Genomic DNA, 23,317 nt, shown 5'->3' with positions numbered 1-23,317 from the left:
TTAATATGTCTGTTTTGTGTGTGCGAAACCTAAAGTAATTTGGAACGATACAATAGACACAATTATTTTTTTCTAAAACATATGATCATGTTAGGCTTAACATTGAAAAAAATTCAATGTGGAGCGACACGTGATGGAGAAAATATTTAACACGCGATAGATTAAACAAATAATTTATTTTGTTCTCTGTTTTAAATTACATTTAGTTTAAAAATATGTTCCTTTTTCAAATTTCTTGTGAAGTTCAGAAACACTTGTTCTAATTTCATATTTTTGCCTGAAGGTTACATTTATACACTGTTGAAAGAGCTTACATTATCTATGCAAATAGTTATTTAATGCCAACAGACAATGGTTAAATCTATCTAATTATTCTGATATTACATATCATGTTCAGTATTATAATTTGTTATTGAATTTGAATAACAAAATTTCAATGCAGTTTTGAGAACACTTTACATTCACTAAAATTACACATATGTATAATGTAATTTACTGCATAAGAAAGTTGAAGAATTATTGAAAGATAGTTATTTCTTCACATTGTCACATTTGTCGAAATGCTGCAGTTATGCATTTCATAGTTTAGAGTAGCATGTTCAAATTATTAATTGATGAGCCAAATTTCACATATGTCATAGTTAGGTGAGTTGCAAATATTTTTGTATATTTCAAGTATATAAAAAATATTTTTGAAAAATAACATGCTTTTGTTTAAATCGATTTCCACGATTCATATATTGAAAATCAATTAAAGTACACTGTATTGATTATAAATGAATACATAAAACTAATCAACATGTTGACTGTTGAAATATTTAACGAAATTCAAATGTAATAACAAAGTGCAAATACATTTAATGAAAATTTGGAAATAAATTTGTAGACAAAGAAAAGCAATAAATGCATCAAAGTTATCCATGCATTTCCTTAGAAATGCAAACAAAAACATGAGACTTGAGCTAGTATCTCATGTCTAGTATTTTTAAATAATTTGTATGTGGCAATATTCAACAAATATCAAAATTTATTTTTGTGTGTTTTATTTCAAACATTTAATTCATACATACATGCACTACCAAAAATAGCAATCAGAATATTTTCTTAATTTGGAAAATTGTTCCTTGGATTACTTATAAAGTTTTATATAATTATTCCATTTAAAGAAGTCTTTGTTCTGTTCAATTCTTTGAAATTGGATTAACTTCTTTTTGAATTCATTTGGTGCAGCATCCATGGAAAATGAAATTAGATCATCAAGTCATGTAATTGTTACATACCATGCTTTCCCAATTAATGTTTTGTTGGAGTAAATGCAACATAATGCTTCTAGCTTATTTCTAAATTTTTTACATTTTTATTATTAATTCTACTAATTAAATTTGAAGCAGACCCATATGTTTTGCAGTATCACTGATTAAATTTATAAATTTTTTCCAGTGACATTTTAAATTCTGGAAAATTTTTTTACATTACTAGCATATCTTTTCCATTTGTAAATTCCCTTCATATTGTACAGAGCTGTCAACATTCTTTATAACATTAAAATTTTTTTAAAATCAGTTTTTAATATTACCATGAACCGTGCTCCAATTCTTTATAGATGATATTAATTTTTTATCTGAAATTAATTGAAATTATTTAAAGAATATTTAGATACAATGTAATATATTGGAAACTTATGAAAAATGTTAGGTTAAATTTATTTTATTGGTCAAAAATAAATTTTGTGTTTTATCTTAAGAATAAACAAAAACTTTGTATTATATAACTCATAAATGGTCTTATCTTAGATAGAAAAAAGTGCTAATATGTAAATTGTTAATTTTTTTTGCATATTTTGGAGGTTTCACTCATGTTTCAAATAGTTCATTCTAGTTAATATTTTCAATATAGTTACAAAAAAACTGTTTAAATTATTTTACTGTATTAATGGATTTTTTTCAATGTAATACATTTTAAATTTTTTTGATGAAAATATTATAACAGCATTTCAAAGTTATGTCATAATTACTATAAAATCGGTTTTAGTTTATAGTGAATAAATAATAATAATAAATTAATACTTTAATTTCAAAATTGCATTTGAAAACATTTTACTTTTATTCTTTTTACTTCTGTCCTTACTTTTTACATTTCTGTGTATGTATTGTCTACTTGGACTTTGTGTATTAATAGGACTTATCATACTGGTGAAGTTTCTGATTAGCAAAGAGAGGAGATCTTAGTCAAAAGTCCTATTAATAAACAAAGTCCAAGTAGACAATATATACACAGAAATTTTACTTTTATTGTTAATTTTGTGACATTGAATTATAATTAATTTAAAATTAAAATTCTAAAGTATATGAATTTCAGTTTTTTATTATGTAATGTTTTAAAGTTAGAGTTAGTTATGATAGTTAAAGTGTATCTGAAAGTGATTCTTTAATAAATATTTAATAGTCAAGAATGTTTGTATTTCTAAGAATATATTTTGTTGATTATAAGGTATTACAATTGTAAAAATTTATTTAATAATAATATAAAAATATAAAGTATTCAGTACATTTACAGTTAATTTTTATTACAGCATTTATGAAAAATTAATAAATTATTGTGGTATCGATGAATTGGGGACAAATTATCCCCCTGTAAGTTATTTAATAATTATATGAATTTTTGTAAAATGAATTATTTTTATAATATACATACAGTAATAAATATGTAAATCATTTCAGGAAATTTATAATCAACATAATTGGGGTCCTGAATCGTTTTATGATCAACTAGGTAATGGTAACTTTATTTATTCTTTAGTTTTTTTTTTTATTGTGAGTATTCTTTGATGGATGGAATGTGGTTAAGCTGTGTGGTTAAGGCGCAACCTACCACTTTGGGATACCCAGGATTGAATCAGGATGAGTCAAAAAATCTCAGGAATTTTTCAAGGGGTCAATCAGGAAAAGGAGCTTGACATATCTTGAAAAATCAGGGAAATTTTCAAGATATGTCAAGCTCCTTTCCCCATAACCTGACTGTCCCATTGTGGGCCTGGTTGAAAATATAATGGGCTTTCTGAAAAGGCCTTTTAGTTCCACAGAGCAAAAACTGTTTAAAATGTTATACATAGAATAAGTATTGAATATAATGTTTTTAATTTTAATTATATTTATTCTATTACTTTATTCTAAAATGTATTAGCTATATTTAATATTTTTTCATTTTCAAACAAATTTGTTAACTTGAAATTGTTACAAATAAGAATAATCTGAATTAATCTGTAATAAATTTTAAAATATATACTTTTATTGATTAATTTGATTCTTGAAATAATGCATAAAATACATAGAGCATTAATTATTCTGTTTTTTTTTTTTCATTGATTTGTCAATTGCATTGGATATATTTTATTGTATATATACTTAGTTTTGTTGATATTGGGACTGTATGCAAATGAAAAGTTTATTCCATACATTCTCATTGGGCAGCAGTTCGAAAAATTGTAGATCTATAAATTTACACTGTTTTTCATCTGTATGTTTGTCTTTCTTTAATCTCAAGAATGGAGATAGATAGATGAAAGACCAGATATGGAAACCTTTGTGGCAGGAGGCCCAATTAACTATATACGAATTTTTGATGCAAACTAGAAGTCACATTATTTCAATTTAAAGCTTTTTTCCTGTAAGCAGTTAATAGAAGACAGGCATGACTCTATTGTTAAAGGAAAATATTGATGTACAGGACAAGACACTACAATATTAATTTGAGATGGAGAGCATATATTTTAAATTAAACAAATTAAAAATATGATTAAAAATTGCAGCCTGGCATCAATATGACAATTTCACAATAAATGATTGCTCGTTTAGAATGATTTTATTTGAATATTGATCTTAAACTTTTAATACCATTTTATTTATAAAACAAAGAGTTATGTATTATATGTTGTTAACATTGTTATTAGGAAAATGAGGTGTCATGTTAATTTATATTTTTAATGTTTTTGGGATAAATTAGGTACAGTAGAGTCCCGTACAACACGCAAATAAAGCAAGCAACACCCTCGAATTTTGCCAATCAGAGGCATACTTTTTTCAACTTATAGGCCGAGGTTTAAACTTTCATAAATCGTGTGATAATGCGATTTCCTATAATGCGTAATGAATCCCCCAACATGACTCTACTGTATTTTGATATAAATATAATAAATATGAACATGATTAGTTTTTCACTTAAAAAGTTCTATATGATAGATAAGAAAATATAACATAAATAAACATTCTGTCAGTAAATCAAACACAATGAAAAATGATTGATATTAAAAGATATTACTAATTTTTATGTATTTTTAACATATAAAAGTTTGTAAAAATTAATAAGCAATTTCAGAAAACTCTAACTATGAAGCTTAATATTTTAAGTTGAGGATAGAAAAACAATATAAATATTGTATCCTTTTAACTTTTTCAGTATAAATTGAAAGTAGCTGCATCTATCAACCTTAAATTTTCAATGCATAGTAAAATGTTACACAAATATTGAAATTTTAGCTGTTGTGATTAAATATTTGATAAATAAAATACATTTGCAGAACAATGACAACACAATACAGCATATATTAAATCTAAATATCTTATTTACTATGAAGAATAAGTAATAAAATTGAAGAGATCAATAAGTTATCCTAAACTTTCCAAGTGGAAAAATCAAATGTTGATGTAAAAATGGAATTTCATTTTTCTTTTATATCAACAACACACGAAGAAAAACTATTGAAAACAGCATTCAAAAATATATGTCTACAAAATGTTATCATACACAGCACTTGATTTCACATATGTAAAGAAATTTAAAATTAAATACTTCTAAATATGAAGGAAATTAGTTTATAGTAAATGAATGTATGTTTAATTTTTCTAGAATATTTTCCATTGAAATATTAAAGAATTGTTTTAAAAACTTTCTATTAAATTTGTATTTATTTATTATTTTATAGCGAAGCGTCAGAAAGAAGAAATGGAAAAAAGGGAAAAAGAGAAAAAAGAAAGAACAAAGGTTAACTTTATTTTTCTTTAATAAACTTTTAAAACTTATATAATATCTTTTTACACTAGATTATTAAAGTTGTGATTAAAATTTATTTTATGTATATACAGACGGCTCTCGACTTTCGCACATTCTACTTTTACACAATTTGCTTTTCACACATTTTTAAAAATTCAACTTTTTAAATATTTTTGTCGATAATGAAAAAATTTGCTTCCATACAGAATGCTCATACACCACAAAGTGCGGTAGTTCATTCTACATTCTTGGATACACATTACTTCCTACAATAATGGACTTCTCAGAATCATAATCACTACTGTATTTTTCCAAGCAAGAGTTCAAAACAGTTTCAGTCTTACATTAGAGCATGCATCATCGTGTTGTGTGTTTTATCAATTTAGTTGTTTATGTTTAAATATTTTGTCCTTATAAATTGATAAACATGAGTGAGAAATGGAGAAACTGCAGTGTTGATACAAACAAAAAGAAATTAAGGACTCATAAACTTCATATGATTGAGACGAAGATGGAAATAATTAAATGTTCTGAAAATGGTGAATCTTTGCTTAAATTGGACGTTTGTATGATGTAAACAGATCTACAGTATGTTCAGTTTTGAAAAATAAGAGTAAAATTAAGAAATATGTTCAAAATTGTAGAAATATATCTTCAAAGATTGTTTCCAAAAGACAAGGCATAGTGATGGATGAAATGGAAAGATCTTTTCATCATGGATTGATGATCAACATCAAAATAATGTCCCTCTGAGTTTTTCAATTATTCAAGCTAAGGTTCTTAGTTTGCATGAAGGTTGGAAGACTAGATTAAATGAAGATTCTAACACTGTTTCAAGCAAGTAATGGTTGGTTTGACAAATTTAAAATGAGATATTCTTTACATAATATTAAATTCACTGGAGAATCGGCTGATGCAGATAAAGATGCTGCGAAAGAATTTATTTCCTCATTGTCTAAAATTATTTTAGATGGAGAATATTCTCCTAGCCAAATATTCAATGTAGATGAGATGGGTTTATTTTGGAAAAAAATGCCTAATCATACATTTTTATCAAAGGAAGAATCAATTGCCCCTGGACATAAACCTTCCAAAAACTGATTGACATTGCTTCTTGGTGGACACTTAGCTGGTGATTTAAAATTGAAGCCACTTTAGTTTACCATGCGGAAAATTCCAGAGCATTGAAAAGGAAAGATAAAGAATTGCTTCCAGTCATTAGGAAATCAAATAAAAATGTCTGGGTTACTGCATTAATATTTAAAGATTGGTTCATTTTTCATTTCATGCTGACAGTTAAGCAATATTGTAAAAATAATAATTTACAATTTAAAACATTATTAATCTTAGACAATGCTCCAGGACACCCAAAATCTCTGCAGAATTTATACCCGGAAATCTATGTTGTTTTTCTTCCTCCCAATACTATCTGCCTCATACAGCCCATGGACCAAACAGTGATAGCTACGTTTAAACGATATTATATGAGGACAATAATGAATAAGGCAATCAAAGCAACTGACAAGGAAGATGGGCCAACATTAACAGATTTGGAAGAACTATAATATATGGAATGCAATAAACAATATTGGAGACTCATGGGCTGAAATAAAAGAATCAACAATAAAAGGTTCCTGGAAACAGTTATGCCTACAAATGATGAGTGATTTTATAAATTTTGAACATCGGAAACTATTACAGATGAAATAGTTAGCCTAATGAATGAACTAAACTTCGATGTGAACAATGAAGATGTTAATGAGTTGATTGAATCTCACTCAGTACCTTCGTCAAATGAATACTTAATTGAGCAACAATGAAATACACAATGAAAGNGCTTCTTGGTGGAAACTTAGCTGGTGATTTAAAATTGAAGCCACTTTAGTTTACCATGCGGAAAATTCCAGAGCATTGAAAAGGAAAGATAAAGAATTGCTTCCAGTCATTAGGAAATCAAATAAAAATGTCTGGGTTACTGCATTAATATTTAAAGATTGGTTCATTTTTCATTTCATGCTGACAGTTAAGCAATATTGTAAAAATAATAATTTACAATTTAAAACATTATTAATCTTAGACAATGCTCCAGGACACCCAAAATCTCTGCAGAATTTATACCCGGAAATCTATGTTGTTTTTCTTCCTCCCAATACTATCTGCCTCATACAGCCCATGGACCAAACAGTGATAGCTACGTTTAAACGATATTATATGAGGACAATAATGAATAAGGCAATCAAAGCAACTGACAAGGAAGATGGGCCAACATTAACAGATTTGGAAGAACTATAATATATGGAATGCAATAAACAATATTGGAGACTCATGGGCTGAAATAAAAGAATCAACAATAAAAGGTTCCTGGAAACAGTTATGCCTACAAATGATGAGTGATTTTATAAATTTTGAACATCGGAAACTATTACAGATGAAATAGTTAGCCTAATGAATGAACTAAACTTCGATGTGAACAATGAAGATGTTAATGAGTTGATTGAATCTCACTCAGTACCTTCGTCAAATGAATACTTAATTGAGCAACAATGAAATACACAATGAAAGTGAGGAAGAAGAAGCTAATAAAAATGTCAAGACTGACAGTTAAAAGTATGAATGAAGCCTTCATGCATCTTGACAAATTTTTGACTATCATGAAAGAATGTGATCCCAATGGAGAATGTATATCTCAAGTACATAGGGCTATTGAGAAAGACACAGCATGTTATAGAAATCTTTATCAAGAAAAGAAAAAAAAGGATGGTATTCAACTAACTCTTGACAAGTTTATAAAGAAAACATCTGAAAGCACTTAAAACACACCTTGTTAACTTCATTATGTATACATATTGATAAATAAATACTTTAAAACACAATTTTTGGTGCATATTTTTTACATTCCTCTACTTTCAAACATTCAACATTTGCACATTCTTTCAGGAATCAATTATGTGCAAAAGTTGAGGGCCGCCTGTAATATACACACATCTTATATTCACTGCTTGTTTGGTCTCTCTCTCATTTCTAATAATTATTGAAAATAAATAAAATTATGTTTTTCATAATGCCAATTTTCATCTATTTATTTATACATCTTGATAAGGTGATAATTTTGAATGCAATTGAAAAATTTTGTACTAGAACAAACTTTATTTTTGACAATATAACTAACAAAACATTATTTGGCTACATTTTTCAAATTGCAGATGTATACATTTCCACTGTCACCCATCTATCTATCTATCCATTTGTCCTTCATTAATCTTTAGAATGGAGTTAGATAGATGAAACCAGACATTTAAAACTTAGGTCCAGAGACCCCAATTAACTATATATGAACTTCCAGTCTGGACTGAAAGTCACATGATTTCAGTTTAAAATTTTTACCTTACTATATAGAGCAATAAATTTGGTATAGAATTGATCTATATGGTAAATTGAGTTCAGTAATATATCACTTAACTCTAAGGTGTACAATATTCATATGATCACACATTTTTTTGTGATAGGAGTTACATGAAATATAAGATCATTATAGAGAAAAATAATCACAGTTTCAGATTCAACATTAAAAGTTATATTTATTTAAATTAAAATATCATTAAAAATTGCATTAAAAATAATTTCAATTTTTTAATTTATTTTATTTCGGAATAAATTTTTTTTTGTATTTCTTTCTTGATATTGTTCAGTTATTTAACTGTAAAAAGTAACAAATTAAACTACTAAAGTGAAAAATATTTTTAACTAGTCATAGGAAATATTTATTGACTAGTTAAAACAGCTAGGAGAGAATCCTATATTGTTTAAATAGATAACATTTCATCACAAAAAAACAAAAGAATATTTTCAAAATATTTGTAGCTTTTAATTTAGCTTATTGCAACACACCTTTCTTGTTGCCGAGATAGTTTTATTGAAAGCTAATGTTTTCAGCCTTCTCTATTGGCCATCCTCAGGCTTAACAAGAGAATTGGAACATTGGCATTCCATTAAATAGAAACAGAATATATTTAAATTCAAAAAATTGACAACAGAAAAATAAGAAAATAACTGAAAAAATAATATATACAAATACAAGTATACAATAAAAAACAAAGTCAGATATAGTAATAGAAATAAAAATAAATCCACTAATAATACTTTAAATAAACATTGAAATAAATTGTTTAACTACAATTGATGAAACGTAACTTCCAATTCTCTTGTTATGCCTGAGGATGGCCTATAGAGTAGGCCAAAAATGTTAGTTTTCAATAAAATTATCTCGGCAACAAGAAAGGTGTGTTGTGATAAGCTAATTATTTGCTGAGCACATTCTGTTTAATTTACTGTTTTTAATAATAATTTAATAATTTTAACGAATATAAATTGATAGGTTTTTCCAAATAAATTGTCAAGCTTTAGAGAACGTTCTGTAAAGTTTGACACTTGATACAGGCTCTTAAAAGAGGCCAAAAGCATTGTTTTGTATTTAATTCAAATACATATTTGCTGGATGATTGTATGCATGGTATGTAGTTTTTTAATGTAACTAACTACTAATAACATCAGTTTTGAAACTTTTTTTTTATCAATTCTTTCACATTATTTAAATTAGAATAATGAATGTATAAGAATTATATTTTATTTGCATGGTTGCTGCAAAAATATATTAGGATGTCCTGATGTCTAATGTAGTAAGATATTAGCTTACTGCTTTTTGGAATTAGATTTGAATCCAGAACATTTTCAAAGATGGAAAATGGTGATTGTCAGTAAAAAGTTGGATTACTAACCTTTGAGAAACTAGCTTGATATTCTGTCAACTGAGAATTCTGATTGAACAGTTACAATTAAATTAATTATCCAAATTNTCTTACTGAATTACCGGCTTTAAGTACTATCATACCTCATAACTGCCAGTTCACTAGGTGTTAAAATAATGTAGTTTATTCTTATCTTTTCACAAATAAGTTTAGTTTGAATGTTTTTCATAAATATCAGCTTAAATAAGGTTGCATAATGGACAGAAAATAAAAAATTATGTTGCCAAAATCCCGAGACTACATATTAGGACCTCGCAGGTTGCTTACAACTGGTGGGTATTATTGAACTATAAGAATAGTCAAAGTTATGAATTTCTTTCATTTAAACTTGTCTTAAATGAAACTAACCAAATTATAAAAAAATCTGTGGAAATTAACTTAATTCACTAATATACATAATATTCATTATTAATTCATAATATACTGTTTATTCCTTCAAAGAATATTTCAGAAACTCTTTTCATAACATAACAATTCTATCCGTACAGAATAAATTATTATTTTTAATAATAATAATAATAATTTTTAATGTAAATTCTTACTAAATTTTCATACTCTGTATATATTTTTTTAATTATAAGTCTAATAGAATTGAATTTTTGTTTGCAGAAATATATATTTTTGGCATTATTAAATTCACAAGTAATGCATTTTATTAACACACAAAGAGAATTCTTTGACATATCCATTATATATCTTTGATATATCTCATTGCATTTATGACATCTTTAGACTTTTGAAACAATGTCTCTCTTAGAAGGAATCATTTTCAATGGACACAGGTTTCAAATGTGGTGCATAACTGAATGTAAAATCGGCTATTTTATTCTTCTATAAAATGGGCCATTGTCAGTTAGATTGATGATAGATAGGGACAAATGTCTAAATTCAGATTTTGAAAATAAGATTTGTATATATTCGGTCAGTGTCTTTTGTTTCAATTTCATGTGCTAAGCTCTACTTAATAGAATTTATTCATGGATATATATAGTTTTATTTTGAGTTAAGAGAGAGATTTATTTTAATACATTATTACAAGTATAATGTTTAATGATGATTTTAAAATTACCAAAATTATAGAAATGCAGCTATTATTTACAAAAATTTTAAACAGAATATTATTTTGAATATTTTACATTGCATTCTTCAGAATGATATTATGTACAGAGTATTATTCTTTCAGACTGATCTACACATAAATATGCAAGTAAATTTTCATGTAAAATTAATAAGAAATATTAATCTATCAATCAATTTTTTTTTTTTTAAATGCAATATTATAAAATCATTTGTTTAATGAACAATAATAGAGTTTTCTATAGCAATAATAATTGCATAGGTTAAGTTAATAATTTCTGATACTGAAATACCTGATAACATTTCATGCAGTTTATATATGAAAGAAGTTTCCTATTTTTTTCCCATTCAAATACATTTAGAGTAGAAATAATAAAAAATGATATTTTATTTATAGAGATATAAATAGATACAATGTGTCAAACAAAGTATACTTTTTATTTTTACATAAATACAGACAGGATGCAGACAATGTATCATTTATTGTGTTCTGTCTAGATTCTTATTATTTATTCTTTGCTTAGTAAATATTATACTTTTTCTTTATTATTAATTAATAATAATATGACTTTGTATTTGTATAATTAAGTGTGCGCACATTTCACATCCTACAACAAACTTTAAATAAGAATTGTTTTCTTGCAACAAATGCATTGAAACTTATGATATTTTCTAATTATATCATAAGAATTTGATAAGTTTCAACACTTGAAAGCCAGAAATTAAACTCATTAGTCTCATAGAAATTTTGTGAATTTTAATTGCCTCCAAATACATATATAAGGATATAGCCTCATATAATTTATATATAATCTATCATCTAATATTGTAATTTTTTGTGTAGTTTACCCAATAAAACAAAATTTTAAGCCAGTGAATAACTAAGAAGATTAATAATAAATGGAAGTAATATGGAAAATTTTAATTTTTTGAATAATTTAAAGATAAAAATTATAGGAACTAAATAATGAAATTATTCATCATGATAATGTATCCAGTTATACTGCATTAATGAAAATATGTATTATTTTAGTATATTATGCATACAAGAAGGAAAACAAATTTATGATTTAGTTTATCTGCAAAATAACTATAATTTATTCATAAAGTATTGTTTAAAAATAAATAAATAAATTCATCTTAAATTTTACAAGTTTCTCACCATGTTTTAGATACAGCATATGATAAAAGAGGGAGTAGAGTTACTTCTATCTGCTACTTGTTTACACCACAAAATATCTATAAGATTGCTGGTATTTTCTACCTAAAATAGAAGATTAATGACTATAATTCAGTTTTTATGCGCTACCATTATACTCTTCCACATCATTAATCATTATTTATCTTCGAAGACAAATACAAAAGTAGACATTCAAAATATTCGCCGAAGAAAAATTGATAAAGTAATTTTAATATTTTAGTTATTTAACGAATTATATATATACTAGTTCATTTATTTTAAATAGGTTAGATTGCTTAGTACAAATAATTTAAATTGGATCCTGTAAAATATTTATGAAGTTGGTTAATTTGAAATGTTAAAATTATTTATGACCGTCTGATTTTAATGTGCGGTCATATTAAATCTCATTTATATGGACTAGATTATAAACGTTGATGTGTACTAAAGTTATGGTTTTCTGAATAACGTTGGCAAAAATAAATTTGCTGCTATAGCGCTTTCAATGTGCACTGGACCATGCTTCCATCATATGATATTTGGACTCGAACGGGCTTTATGTTACGAATTTTATCGATTCCTTGTTATACTTTCACTTCTAACGACATCAATCTTACGACCAACTGTTGACATTTCGTAATTTCAGCTCCAATAGATGTTTCTCGCGAAAACAGGTGCCATCAGAAATATGCGTCATTACTCTAGCGCTTTGTTGCTAATAGATAAGAAAACAATTATAAACTTACTTTTTCCTCCTCTGAAATACTATCCATGGTGGTAACTAGAACAGGAAAAACGTAATAAGAGTTCGGGTATATTTATATAACTAACAAACTGAATAATTTTAAAAGTCCCGAAACACTAAGACACGAACAAAGTCGTGTGTGACGTTCTGTTAAGAGATGTTATTAAAAAATAACTTTTATATTATTAATTATTTTTAAAAAGGCAAGAGGTTTAATTTTGAGGGTAGAGATGAGTTTTTGTTTTTTAATTTGTAAATGCCAGCAACGGATAATCGAGATATGACGCTCGGTCTTTAACACCGAAATTTAATAGCACCAATACCCCCAGTGGTGTGTTGTAAATGTTTAACAATCGGTTCTATTCGGACGCGTAAGAGGAGAGAGGAAAAGGGATAAACGGGTGTAGAATTTCCAGAAATCTTTTTTTAAAAGTATTTTTTCAAATACCTGTGTGTTTAAAAATGTTTTGGAATCCTTTTTAAGATGAATTGTTTATTCTGGAATTAATTTTTAAATATTTTTCCTTTATTAAAGAGGAAAAGACTAAAAAAATTTTCCTAAATTTAGTTTCGTAAAGTTCTAATTTATGAAATATAGATATGATTCTTATTGTTTTCAAAAACACATATAAAAGTCATGGTTTTTAATATGTAAAACAATGCGAATTATTAAAATGCAGGCGTTGACCATATGACAGGCAGCTAGGCGCATCATTATATTCAATATTTATGCAGAATATATGTAAAAAATGCTTAATAATAAATAACTTACGTGTGGTCTGTATATTGCTATTGGAAGTAGAGTATTATTAAAGATACACCAACGATTTTATTATTTTTGAATGCTCTAATGACCTTACAAACACGATACCCAGATTAACAGAAAGTAAATTTTTTTAAAATTATTAATAAATAGATTAAAAATTGAATTGTGATTAACATTACAATGGCATCTTCGACATCCCCAATCTCAATGGAATTAAACATGCAGATACTTTCTATTGTTTCGGCTCTTCCATGAATAATAATGGTAGAAATGAAGAAAAAACACACAAAAAAAAAAAACAATTTGAAGAATGTTAATATGACTTTGTATTTGTATAATTAAGTGTGCGCACATTTCACATCCTACAACAAACTTTAAATAAGAATTGTTTTCTTGCAACAAATGCATTGAAACTTATGATATTTTCTAATTATATCATAAGAATTTGATAAGTTTCAACACTTGAAAGCCAGAAATTAAACTCATTAGTCTCATAGAAATTTTGTGAATTTTAATTGCCTCCAAATACATATATAAGGATATAGCCTCATATAATTTATATATAATCTATCATCTAATATTGTAATTTTTTGTGTAGTTTACCCAATAAAACAAAATTTTAAGCCAGTGAATAACTAAGAAGATTAATAATAAATGGAAGTAATATGGAAAATTTTAATTTTTTGAATAATTTAAAGATAAAAATTATAGGAACTAAATAATGAAATTATTCATCATGATAATGTATCCAGTTATACTGCATTAATGAAAATATGTATTATTTTAGTATATTATGCATACAAGAAGGAAAACAAATTTATGATTTAGTTTATCTGCAAAATAACTATAATTTATTCATAAAGTATTGTTTAAAAATAAATAAATAAATTCATCTTAAATTTTACAAGTTTCTCACCATGTTTTAGATACAGCATATGATAAAAGAGGGAGTAGAGTTACTTCTATCTGCTACTTGTTTACACCACAAAATATCTATAAGATTGCTGGTATTTTCTACCTAAAATAGAAGATTAATGACTATAATTCAGTTTTTATGCGCTACCATTATACTCTTCCACATCATTAATCATTATTTATCTTCGAAGACAAATACAAAAGTAGACATTCAAAATATTCGCCGAAGAAAAATTGATAAAGTAATTTTAATATTTTAGTTATTTAACGAATTATATATATATACTAGTTCATTTATTTTAAATAGGTTAGATTGCTTAGTACAAATAATTTAAATTGGATCCTGTAAAATATTTATGAAGTTGGTTAATTTGAAATGTTAAAATTATTTATGACCGTCTGATTTTAATGTGCGGTCATATTAAATCTCATTTATATGGACTAGATTATAAACGTTGATGTGTACTAAAGTTATGGTTTTCTGAATAACGTTGGCAAAAATAAATTTGCTGCTATAGCGCTTTCAATGTGCACTGGACCATGCTTCCATCATATGATATTTGGACTCGAACGGGCTTTATGTTACGAATTTTATCGATTCCTTGTTATACTTTCACTTCTAACGACATCAATCTTACGACCAACTGTTGACATTTCGTAATTTCAGCTCCAATAGATGTTTCTCGCGAAAACAGGTGCCATCAGAAATATGCGTCATTACTCTAGCGCTTTGTTGCTAATAGATAAGAAAACAATTATAAACTTACTTTTTCCTCCTCTGAAATACTATCCATGGTGGTAACTAGAACAGGAAAAACGTAATAAGAGTTCGGGTATATTTATATAACTAACAAACTGAATAATTTTAAAAGTCCCGAAACACTAAGACACGAACAAAGTCGTGTGTGACGTTCTGTTAAGAGATGTTATTAAAAAATAACTTTTATATTATTAATTATTTTTAAAAAGGCAAGAGGTTTAATTTTGAGGGTAGAGATGAGTTTTTGTTTTTTAATTTGTAAATGCCAGCAACGGATAATCGAGATATGACGCTCGGTCTTTAACACCGAAATTTAATAGCACCAATACCCCCAGTGGTGTGTTGTAAATGTTTAACAATCGGTTCTATTCGGACGCGTAAGAGGAGAGAGGAAAAGGGATAAACGGGTGTAGAATTTCCAGAAATCTTTTTTTAAAAGTATTTTTTCAAATACCTGTGTGTTTAAAAATGTTTTGGAATCCTTTTTAAGATGAATTGTTTATTCTGGAATTAATTTTTAAATATTTTTCCTTTATTAAAGAGGAAAAGACTAAAAAAATTTTCCTAAATTTAGTTTCGTAAAGTTCTAATTTATGAAATATAGATATGATTCTTATTGTTTTCAAAAACACATATAAAAGTCATGGTTTTTAATATGTAAAACAATGCGAATTATTAAAATGCAGGCGTTGACCATATGACAGGCAGCTAGGCGCATCATTATATTCAATATTTATGCAGAATATATGTAAAAAATGCTTAATAATAAATAACTTACGTGTGGTCTGTATATTGCTATTGGAAGTAGAGTAATATTAAAGATACACCAACGATTTTATTATTTTTGAATGCTCTAATGACCTTACAAACACGATACCCAGATTAACAGAAAGTAAATTTTTTTAAAATTATTAATAAATAGATTAAAAATTGAATTGTGATTAACATTACAATGGCATCTTCGACATCCCCAATCTCAATGGAATTAAACATGCAGATACTTTCTATTGTTTCGGCTCTTCCATGAATAATAATGGTAGAAATGAAGAAAAAACACACAAAAAAAAAACAATTTTGAAGAATGTAGCAAAGATCTATGGTAAAATCATATAAGATCTGCNAGAGGCCAAAAGCATTGTTTTGTATTTAATTCAAATACATATTTGCTGGATGATTGTATGCATGGTATGTAGTTTTTTAATGTAACTAACTACTAATAACATCAGTTTTGAAACTTTTTTTTTATCAATTCTTTCACATTATTTAAATTAGAATAATGAATGTATAAGAATTATATTTTATTTGCATGGTTGCTGCAAAAATATATTAGGATGTCCTGATGTCTAATGTAGTAAGATATTAGCTTACTGCTTTTTGGAATTAGATTTGAATCCAGAACATTTTCAAAGATGGAAAATGGTGATTGTCAGTAAAAAGTTGGATTACTAACCTTTGAGAAACTAGCTTGATATTCTGTCAACTGAGAATTCTGATTGAACAGTTACAATTAAATTAATTATCCAAATTTGCTGGTAACATTAAAAGTATAATCTATGCTAATTCTTGAAACGATTGATAATGATATAAATTTAGATGTTGACATTTAATATTATCTCATAAATTTGTATTGTATGATTTTGATCGATAGTGTTGAAGGTTGTAGATGTGTGATATTTGCATCACATAATTTCAGATTCATTCATAATTGTTTAGGTTATCTCAAATAGCAGAGTATTGCATTGTTTTTCTAGATCATTTGTTGAAGTATGTTATTGGACAATTTCATTTTTATCAGTAGTTTAGTTTTACAATTTTCATAAGATATAGATCTTTGCCCACATTTCAAATTGTCTGGTCCTATCAATACCAATCAGATAAAACCTATCTGGTTTTACTTTTTTTTTTCAGGTTTGCACTTGATTAATGGGGTGTCTGCATAGAGTCTTTCAGATTTTTTTTCGTGTGTCTAGCACTTAAATAGGAACTAGTTTTCCGTAGAAAATTCTCCCAGAATGTACTTCTTGGCAGATTGCCCTTGTGTCTATTACATTAGCAAATCAAATAAAAGTATATAAACAAGTTGTCTGGATTTTTATAATCCAGTGTTAAAATTCAAAAGTTAATTTAATGTTATACTGTGAAATGAATGATAATGTGATATCACTTCCAGTAATCTTTATTTTATGTCATTATGCAACAGATTAAATGCATATTTCAGAATAAAGAAACTAATTCAACTATGAATTTATTTCATCCAGAACACTGATTCACATGATTAAAACCATACAGGTTATAATTAGGATTACATATACTGATGATACAATCTTGTTAGTTGTACATAAATATAAACTTGTAGATAATAACATAAAAGGCTTCAGTGGTGCAAATAACATTTTATCTATTTCTGTCGTTATCTGCTGCTTCCAATTTTTTATATTTAAAGATGAGTCTGCATTTTATTTTTACATTTACATCTTTATTTATTTTGTCATTTATTCAAGAAAAGCTATATCAGAAGTACCTAATATAAGAAGAATTAATCAATTTCCAAGACATAATAAGTATCACCTTAAAAAAGATTGTTAGAAAAGCATGAACAGTAACTACCACATAAGAAATCTTTGTTCTCTTAGAAAATAGAACAATACACATACCATTAATAGAAATAATAACACACAATAATAGAAAATAAAAATTAGCATTAATTAAATACCTAAAAATTGGATAAAATAATTTTTTTAAGTTATTAAAATCTGAAAAAAAATTTCAGCATCAGACATTGAATATAAATATCTGTAGAAAAAAGTTTTTAGACTTTAGACAAATATATAAAAAGTCAATAAATAGACAATAGAGTCATCTTCAGACATTATACATTAGAGTGAAATGAAATTTGATAATTCATCTAGTGTTTTGTTAAGTCTTATTACTGAATTATCTTAAATGTTAACACTGAAGGTGTTGAGTAAAGTACTTGATTAAATTATTAAAAAAAAAAATAATATATTAGTATAACATGAAGGACAAAACTCAATTTTAAGATTATCATGCACTAGCAATCTATTGAAATATCAGTAGAATAATAATATGCTATAGTCTAAACGTTTTGTGATTGATAAAAAAGTAAATAATAATTAATTATATCAGCTAATTCGTTAGTTGAACTGATGCTACAGAAATAAAGTGTTGGTTCGTTTAACATTTCATTTTAATTATATTAATATACCAGACAATCATAATTAAAGTACACCTATTCAAACTATTCAGAGAGATTTAGAAGTCTCAATGTGACCAAATCTAGTATAGTGATATTTTCATTAAAAAATTAGTACCAAAACTTATCCTCCAAATCATAATTCATGTGATTTTTGGTTGTGAGGACTTAAAAAGTATAGTTTATCAAGGATGTGTTACAAATTTGGTTGCCTTGAAGGAGAGTACCACAGTATTACACTGCATATGAGAATTATCACAGAGGATCAATTACAATCAGCCATTGAACACACTCATTATTTCCTTCGGCTTTTAGATCTTCAGAATGAGGACCACATTAACCAGGATGCCCTGTATTGCTGTCTCTGTGTAGCAGATAAATAACACCTTATCCTTGCCGAGAAATATATTTAATTCAAAAACAAACATTTTCAGCCTGATTTACAGGCGCCATCCTCATGTTGAGAACGAAATCAGAACTAAAGCATTCCATTAATAGAATACAAAATTCAAATTAAAAATTAAATAACCAACAGAATAACATAAAAATAAAAAATATGTACAGTACATAGAAGTATTAAGAAATACAATAACTAACAAATAACATAACACCTCTAATAAAGTTACTATTTTAACTGGTTAGAGTTCTTAGTAAATTTTTTAACCATAAACTTCCACGCAGAGGGAAGACTTTCGGCATCCCTCGCATTCAAACATCCTTCCTGTAGTTTACTCCTATAAATCTGAATATTTTCAGCAGTCATCACCAAAGATGGGGACGATAAAGGTTCGATGATGGCTGCCTCATTTCATTTGACTACAGAGCCTTGTGCTTGTGCCATTTGGGACAAAATTGTTGCATTAGACTCCTTTCTGATATTATAACTATGTTTCTTTAGTCTAAGTCCCAAACTCCTGGTGGTTACTCCAATATAGTCTTTTTTAATATCCAATTGCATATATTCTCATAAGGAATTCTATAAACTTCTGCTTTCTCCTCTGACTTTATACAATCTTTATCATTTCTCAGGATTTTATATAAATTTGGGGCCCTCTTTATAGTCATTCTCAAGTCTTTTCTGTCAGCATCCTCTTTCATAACCCTATTATAGGTAAATTTCACGACTCCAGTGGGAACACTTTTAAATGATCTTTTCTTGATGTTCGCCTCATACTTCTTAACCATTTTTAGAATTGTGCTTTTTTGGTAACCCAGGGTCTGGGCCACATTCATTATTCTTTCTTTAGCCATGTCTTGGACTCTGTCACAATACAAAAATGCCCTTCTTATTAAAGCTTGGAAAGCTGCAATTTTATACTTATATGGATCCCTGGATTGGGAGGGAATATACAATGGGCTGTGGGATGGTTTAATAAAAGTGCTAGTGGATAAATGGCCTTTTTTGAACTTGATACTGATGTCTAGAAAATGCACATCTAAGGAACTCTTCTGTTCCAATCTTTGTTTTTGAAATAAATATATTTCTCGGCAAGGATAAGGTGTTATTTATCTGTTTGGTGATTTGCTGAATACTTTATGATAATCTCTGTATAGCTTTGAGTATCTTATACAAATAAAATGTTGATTTCTTGTATTGCCAAAAGTGCTACTGAGATTTTTTGGTACTTTTCTACATTATTTTTGTTTTATAGAAGTGTGTTCCACTTGTTCTGAAATGTCATTGCTCAGTTTTTGTTGCAGTTAGACTGTTAAATATCTCTCTTAAAGCACTGAATAGATGAAATTTGTTCATGATCATAATAGTCATATAAAAATTATTATGGCAAATAATCAAAAATTTTTTGAACGTTTATAGAAAACAATTGTTTTTTTGCACTCGAGAACCTTAGGAGTCCATTAACAACAGCACAATTGTTTTTTATAATTCATTAGTAAACAAAATTAATTAATTTTATCAAATTTGTGCTTACATTTTAAAAAGCTGTATATTTTTATAACTAACTTGTTAATTAACTGAACATTGTTAACTTTAATATCTCCTAGCTCTATTCGTTTCCTGAATCTAATTATATTTCAATGGAAAGCTACATTTTCCTATTACATATGATAAAATTATGTCAAACTTAAAAGATAAAAAGTCTGATAGGCATTACATCATTCTAATGTGAGGCCAAAAAGAGTATGTAGGCAAAACGGTTAACATTTTTATCATAAGACTACTGTTTAGTAGGAGAAAATAAACTATAATTGTCAAGACATTATTTCTTTAATAAAGCAGTAGCTTGTCAAACCATTAAAAGCAGCAGGAAGCTATAAGTGACTTACTGTTTGTTAAATGAGATATTTCCTCTGTGGTGTTTTAAAGAAAGATTTCTGGGCAGGCTGTCTGTGCTGTACATAGTGTGTTAATATTTGGAAATTACAATTTATTGTGAACATTTTTAATATCACACATTTGTAAATTTTTAAAAATAACAATATTTTTTTATATTTTCTTTTGTGGATTATTTGTTGTTCTATTACATTTTGTGACATTAAAATTTAATCTTTAATAATAATAATCTGTAAAATATGTATATAATTTGATACTTGTTAAATTTTAATAATGGTATATATTTTTTTTTAGGTTGAATTTATCTCAGGAACTGTGAAGAAAACAGCTGATGTACCAAAGGGTAAGAAATGCAAAAAAAATTAATTTGATTTCAAATCAACTTCCAGTTGATTGAACTTTTTTTTAGCCACAAGATGTGATAAGCACTTTTGTCATTATTTAAAATTTAAATTTGATTTTCACATTACAATATAAATTATGACACGATTCCTGATAGATCAGCAAGGATGTATATTGAATATCATCTTGTGGTTAAAAATAAATTAATAAATGCATAATGACCAATGTACTTTTTAATTCTTTAGAAATGAAATTATGACAGAAATGGATTATTCACCTGCTGCAAGAAATTACTCGTCATATTTTTAAATTTTGAAAAGAATTTATAAATTTTAATGTTAATTATTCATCAAATTTTTTTTTTTCTTTCATAAAGCAAATTTTTATATATTGCACATTTTAAATCTTGTTAATAGTTTAATATTTTATATATATAATAATGACAGTTATTGCTGTAAATAACAATAACCTGTAATTAAATTACTGGTATGTTTTTAATGTTTTATCAGATATTCTGTTTAAAATGTTATTGTTTTAACATATTTATTAAAGATAACAAGAGAAAAAGCAAATGGGATATTGGATCATCTCAGGTTACTGTACTTCCAACAAGTTTGAAGCCAGCCACTCTTGTCAATCCTGCAAGTGTTTTGCCAGTTACTACTGCCACTGGCACTAAACCTACAGTTATCTCAGCCTTCGGAACCATTGCTAAAAAAGTAAAACGATGAGTTATTGCAAAATGAATATTCCCAAGGAAGATGTTCTTTTATAATTATACAATTATCTCAGGCAATGAAAAGAGATTTCAAGGTGATGATTTGTTCATGAGACAGCACAAGTTAAATTTCAGTTTTATAAATTAAATATATATATATATATATATATATATACATATATGCCAAAATATGGCAGAATCATTTCATAAACTTCAATCTAATATTTGCTCAGTCTCTTCATCCATATTATTCAATAATTACTGCAACCATTATGAGCATTTTCTTTAATTCATCTATGATGGATTTGTTATTAAAACTAGTTATTTTATGAATTCACTCAGCAGTTTACAAACATCATTTCTCCAGATAAACATGTGATATTCATATTATGCTTAATTGCATGCAGTCTAATAAATCATCCATAAAATATATTGTAATATAAGTTCAATAAATGTTTGTGTGTCATCTTATTTTTAAAAAAAAAATAATAGACGTAAGGTGTGAATGTTTTTATTTATTTTAAACATGAAAATTTTATTATTAATAAAATAATTTTAAAATGATTGCAGCTAACACAATTATTAATTATTTGAAGATTATATTTTTTTGATATTTAAATCAGAAACAAAGCTTATATTTAATGATTAAAATTACCTCTATTTAGAATACTAGTTTTAAAATATTTTTTTCATATTTATGTATTATAAATTTTACATTTTAACATGTTGACATATTATTAATATATAAGTTGCAAAAATTAAGGATCTAAATCCAAGTTATCGTCTAAAAATATAACAAATGTTAAAATTTCTCATTAATATAAAGTTATAAAAATTTGATTCTGATATTTGAAAAGTTATTGAAATCAATGTTATATTTATGAAATTACTTCTTTATAGAATATGATTTTATAATCAAATTATTAACAGTTTCTGTCATTAATTCAAGTAATACAATGAAAGAAACTAATGTTGCTTAACAGACATTTCTAACAAGTTAGAATAAAATCAGTGTAATTAAAATTTTATAAGTTATTATGTATAAACATTTCAAAATTCCTTTATATTTAATTTATTTTATAGTAATTTTAAATTATTTTTGGATTAATATAATCAATACATAATTGATATTAAACTTAAAAAGCTTTAAAAAATGCAGATATTAGAATATGTGGAAAAATGAAAATAATACATTTTCTGCAATATTAAATAATAATACTTATTTTAAGATTTTTTAAAGTAATGTTTACATTCTGTAAATAACAGAGTAACATCATTAATAACTTCAAATAGTTCACTTATTTTTTTAGTTTAGTGTTTATCATTTATATAAATTATACTGAAGAATTGATATTACTCATTTTTTGTAAGGTTATGTGTAAAAACAATGAAATAAATAACAGAACTATATTGTGATATAAAAGCAAAATACATTAACCTCAAAATAAATTAT

General features: G+C 26.4%; 1 protein-coding gene across 1 annotated transcript; it reads left to right on the top strand.

Annotated features, from left to right (window-relative positions):
* Positions 1 to 2,576: 2,576 nt before the first annotated feature.
* LOC111632555 (SAP30-binding protein-like) lies at positions 2,577 to 22,324 on the top strand. Its single transcript, XM_023377020.1, has 5 exons — positions 2,577 to 2,633; positions 2,721 to 2,772; positions 4,982 to 5,040; positions 21,099 to 21,147; positions 21,699 to 22,324. The coding sequence occupies exons 3-5, from the start codon at positions 5,002 to 5,004 to the stop codon at positions 21,875 to 21,877; spliced, it is 267 nt and encodes an 88-aa protein (XP_023232788.1). The 5' UTR covers positions 2,577 to 2,633; positions 2,721 to 2,772; positions 4,982 to 5,001; the 3' UTR covers positions 21,878 to 22,324.
* The last annotated feature ends 993 nt before the right edge of the window (positions 22,325 to 23,317 follow it).

Source organism: Centruroides sculpturatus, unplaced genomic scaffold, assembly GCF_000671375.1.
Source record: "Centruroides sculpturatus isolate CEXI.00-Female unplaced genomic scaffold, Cexi_2.0 scaffold125, whole genome shotgun sequence".
NCBI classification, from domain to species: domain Eukaryota; kingdom Metazoa; phylum Arthropoda; class Arachnida; order Scorpiones; family Buthidae; genus Centruroides; species Centruroides sculpturatus.
Note: the sequence above shows the minus strand (reverse complement) of the source record. Positions and strands in the feature narration are given on the sequence as shown.